We start from the raw sequence: 4,628 nt of genomic DNA, 5'->3' as shown, positions 1-4,628 counted from the left end.
AAAAAAGATTTTTCTAAAATGAAGATAATTGATGGGAGATAGATGAGATGAGAAATAATAATTGTCAAGTTAAAAAAGAAATGAAGTGAGATTGGAAGCAAGTGGGTCCTTGGCTTGCGAGTCATTTTGGGTGGTGTTCCCATATTTTCACACACTCTTCTCCTTGCATTGGGACATCCGCAAACAGCAACTCTCTCTCTCTCTCTCTTCACTGTGCACTTTTCTTTCTGAATTTCCCTACCAATATTCATTTGTTTTTCACTTTTGCCAAAACCTTGTCTTGTATATAAATACATCACCACACAACTCATGCAACTCCGTCTCTTCATTTTAATTTCACAAATCTACCACCACCACACCGGCCCCTTTTTCTTCTTTGAAAACCCTAAAGCTAGCCAGCTCCCATGGAGAACCAACTTGACTCACAACCACCACCACAACCCGCGCGCTTAAAGCTATTTGGCTTCAGCGTCCATGAAGACTCCACCATGGAGGAAGAATTACTACTCATGCATGAAGACGTAGCAGATTCAACAACGAAACCATCACCTTCTTCCACCTCCCCCTCTAGGTCGCCGGATTCCGCCGGAGGCGCTGCAGGAGCCAGCGGCGGTTTTGCGTCCTCCTCTTCCGGGGAGCGGAAATACGAGTGTCAGTACTGTTGCAGAGAGTTCGCAAATTCACAAGCACTTGGTGGACACCAAAACGCGCACAAGAAAGAGCGTCAACAGCTCAAGCGAGCACAGTTACAAGCCACGCGAAACGCCGCCGCCGTTTCCTTCGTCAGAAACCCCATCATCTCCGCCTTCGCACCACCGCCGCACCTGCTTGCTCCGCCGGGGTCCATGGTGATGCCGGCGCCGCCTCCCTCGTGGGTGTACATGCCGCCGCGTGCAGCTCCTCCTCCGTTCCACGTGTCAGTATCTCACGGGTGCGTGTTCCCATCGGCGAACAGCAGTAATAATAGTAGCAACTACAGTTACGGTAACGGTAACGGTAACAGTAACAGTAACGGTAATTGTAGCATTAAAAATGGGGGTGTAGGGTTCCCCTATGGTGGCGGTGTAGGGGAACCGTCAAGTGCATTGTCAACGATGATGGGGTCGCAGATGCAAGTGCAGGTACAGGCCCGGGCCCACCATGGCAGGATGGACGGGTCCTCTTTGAGTAGGTTCTCCAAAGGAGATGGTGGGCCCAGTTTTGATGATTCATTGGGCTTGGACTTGCACCTTAGCCTTGCACCAGCTGCGCCGTAACTGTTAGCCGTTTCTAGCTTCAGCCTTCATGCGCCACTTAATTATTATTATTTTGTTATTATCATCATCTGCTTCAAATCTTGTACATTTTCACATATTTATTTTTTCTTTTTCTTAAAAAAAAAAAGGTTAAACTTGGAATCAAATGATTTGATTATTTAGATAGCTTAGTACAAATTGCGACAATTGGCCAACTGCTCATTGACCACATATATTTGCTTTCAAAATTTGTATCCTATTTATTTCAATTTTCTCTGGGGATTTAATTTTCATCTAGATAGGTAAAAAGGATATATATGATAAGACTAAGAATAAAGAAAACCATTTAATTAATGAAACTACGAAAAGCGGGAGCTGCATTGATTTCATGGGGTACATTGTGGTCCATTTTTTATAGCCTTTACCTGCCCCCAAAAATAAATAAATTAAATCCTAATTAGTTTGTCCACCTTATTTATATCCTTATACATACACTAATAATTAAATTAATGTGTAGATCACGACTTGAACATTTTGGAAGTGGGAAGCTGACTCAATCTATCGTATATATATAAATATGATGGATTGTATTTGTACCCAATTACTTTGAAAACTTGGACCATGTGTTTTTTATTATTGATGAAGCTGGCTAAGAGCCAAAAAAGAAATTAAAAGGGGTAAAATAAATTGAAAGTGAGTATTTAGAAAGCAACAAGGTTTAGATGAGACAAGTAGGGCACAGAAAGTACTGTGTGAATGTGAAAAACTTTCAGATTTCAGATACATATCTGCCGAAATTTTATGCAGAATAGTCAAATAGTACAAAAGCTGTGTTCTCATCATGCTGAACTAGTCGTTAGTCTTTGAAAGCAGTGTACTTATTATTACTTAGTAGTAGTAGTAGTTGAGATGAAATAAATTTCAAAACAAGAACAAAATTAAAGAAAAAGCAATACCATTCCATGTTTCCGACAAATGGATGCTTATCACTGAGATCATACCACGTTATTATTTTTACCTTCATCCTTGTTTCTTGTCTTTCAGATCAGAGACGCTCGTGAGAGTAACATTACTGTCAGAATCACGTGATCACAATTTAGAACCCTTGTTTATATATGTCAATTATTGACCAATGCATTTCAGTTTCAGTTAAAAAACATAATAGCTTAAAATTGTTGCTGTACCAATAATGGTTAATCTGCTTTAATTTTTCGACACTGTTAAATATTTAACCATGCAATAGGAGATCGAGAATCCAGACGAAGATTGATCTATTATTGATTCTTTTGTTTCCCTATAATTAAGTCTCTAGGGCTCTCAAAGGTTGTGAAATAAATAATGAAATACAATAATATCTTCTATACTCTAAAAGGTGCAACTAACCCTTCGAATTTGGGTTGGTGCCTTATTTTCTTCTTCGATAAGAGTTAATAAAATGCGGGACCAATCAAATGTACACTCCTGTCTGTTACTGCAATTTCGGAATGTTAAGTTTCATAGATAGGGTGAGCCAATTAAATATCTAATTAAGGCTTGTGTTAACTTAAACACCATAATTAATATCTACTTCGTACTTAGGTTGCTGTCCAAACACGAGGAAAGGAATTGAAGTAAGCTGATAAGAGAGGAATTTGTTGAGAAAATAATAGCCATGAATTGCTTCTCACTATGAATTGAAGAGACTTCAGGGTAAGACAAAATCTTACGTATGTTCATGGACAACTTAACCATCTGAACTTTATTATTGTTTAACAAATTTAATTGAGTCTAGGCTAATTAAACATGCATGCACGTCTCTAAATAATGTAGTGACATCTTGATTTGTTTAACAAGTAGTACAAAATGTCATGGATTATTAATTCAATTCCTCATAAGATGACATTATTGGGAGACAGATTATGAAAATTTTATAATAAAATCATACCTTTTTTTTATTCAGCTAACTTTCATTATTTAATAGTACGCATTTTTTTTCACTCACATGGGCGGTTTAAGGTTTTAATCCTTTTGGTATTGTGAATAATCTATGGGAAATTAAAATAGGATGGAAATTCAGGTGAAGTCGACTTCACGTAAAGTTGATACCTGAGAGTCGTTAGATGATTTGACTGATTTGACTAAATTTTCATCTAACGGCTCTCAGGTATCAACTTCACGTGAAGTCGACTTCACCTGAGCTTTTACCTTAAAATAGCCACTTTTGTTTCACATCGAGAACTTTTTGCAACTAGTAAGTGCATTTGAATAATTTAACATGAAATAGTAGCTAGTAATATATATTTTTCAAGTTTAAAATTTTCAAGTCTCTAAAACGTCATGTATTGTTGACAGGTGGTATATTCTCAAAATTCTTCATCTTTGTTTTTTTGCATTACTTAAAGTGAGGTTCTGAACGAAATTGGGGTAGATATTTTAATGGAATTAATTTAAGATAACATATCCAATAAGGTCGGTGCTTTTACAATCTAATTAAGCATGTCCAAAACCCAAAAAAAGAAGATTCGGTGCGTGGATGATGTTAATCTCTGTCTAGCTTAACCACAAGCTTAATTATAATTAGTTTATATCATAGTTGGAAACAGGTGGAGTAGTTTGGTTTACACAAGGGAGCTAGGTTGAGGTTATGAATATATATATATAATTAATGAATGAATAATAGTTGAGACTTTATAATGGAGTTAGATTCTTTCGGTTTTACCTTTGCCTGCTTGAAGAGTTTTTGGTAGTCTTGGTTTGATTATTACTAGGAAAACAAGAATCATGCATGGTTCATATGGTTTAGATTTTAGAAGCAGCATGATTGTATATATTTGAAAACTTGCACTCACAATTAAAAAAGCTAGTTCCTTTTTTAGACTTTTTGACTTATATATACTAATTATTAATTAGTGGGAAAAATCTAACTCAATTCCATCTAATTTCCAACCCATTTAATTTTTCTCGTGGAATATTATTAGCTGTGAATCGGACCCTACGTACTATATGATGGATTGAACTCTCTTTCACATGATTTACGCACGAAATAACTCGTCCACTACTAATGAAGCTTTCTAGTTAAGTTTAACCTGTAAAAGGAAAAAAGGAACCCAAGAAAAAAAAAACAAACAAGTAAAAACCAAAGTAAGTTGAACCATCTTTTCGTTTCTTATTAGTCACTATAATCCAATTAGAGACATGATTAAGTTTTTGACATCTTTAATAAGAAGCAAGTTAATTAATTAAGCCTTCCGCAAGCATGTCGGGACCATGGGAGTTTTTCTCATAATAAGGGGAAATTAAACTAAAAATAATTTTTTCCACATTGTGATTGGCTTGAGCTTAATGGACAAGTTAGTACTTAATTATTAATTAATTATTAATAATATATTAATATATATTGAGATAGATACGCCA

General features: G+C 36.2%; 1 protein-coding gene across 1 annotated transcript; it reads left to right on the top strand.

Annotated features, from left to right (window-relative positions):
• LOC107619489 (C2H2 and C2HC zinc fingers superfamily protein) lies at positions 1–1,450 on the top strand. Its single transcript, XM_016321787.3, has one exon. It carries the CDS (start codon positions 405–407, stop codon positions 1,254–1,256), a length of 852 nt encoding a protein of 283 aa, XP_016177273.1. The 5' UTR covers positions 1–404; the 3' UTR covers positions 1,257–1,450.
• The last annotated feature ends 3,178 nt before the right edge of the window (positions 1,451–4,628 follow it).

The sequence above is a fragment of the Arachis ipaensis genome, chromosome B9 (genome assembly GCF_059453495.1).
Source record: "Arachis ipaensis isolate K30076 ecotype BB chromosome B9, ASM5945349v1, whole genome shotgun sequence".
Taxonomy (NCBI): Eukaryota; Viridiplantae; Streptophyta; class Magnoliopsida; order Fabales; family Fabaceae; genus Arachis; species Arachis ipaensis.
The sequence above is the reverse complement of the archived record's forward strand: the minus strand, read 5'-3'. Positions and strand labels throughout refer to the sequence as shown.

Coding starts and splice junctions, on each gene's coding strand:
- LOC107619489 (XM_016321787.3), top strand. CDS start 405: ATGGAGAACCAACTTGACTCACAACCACCACCACAACCCGCGCGCTTA.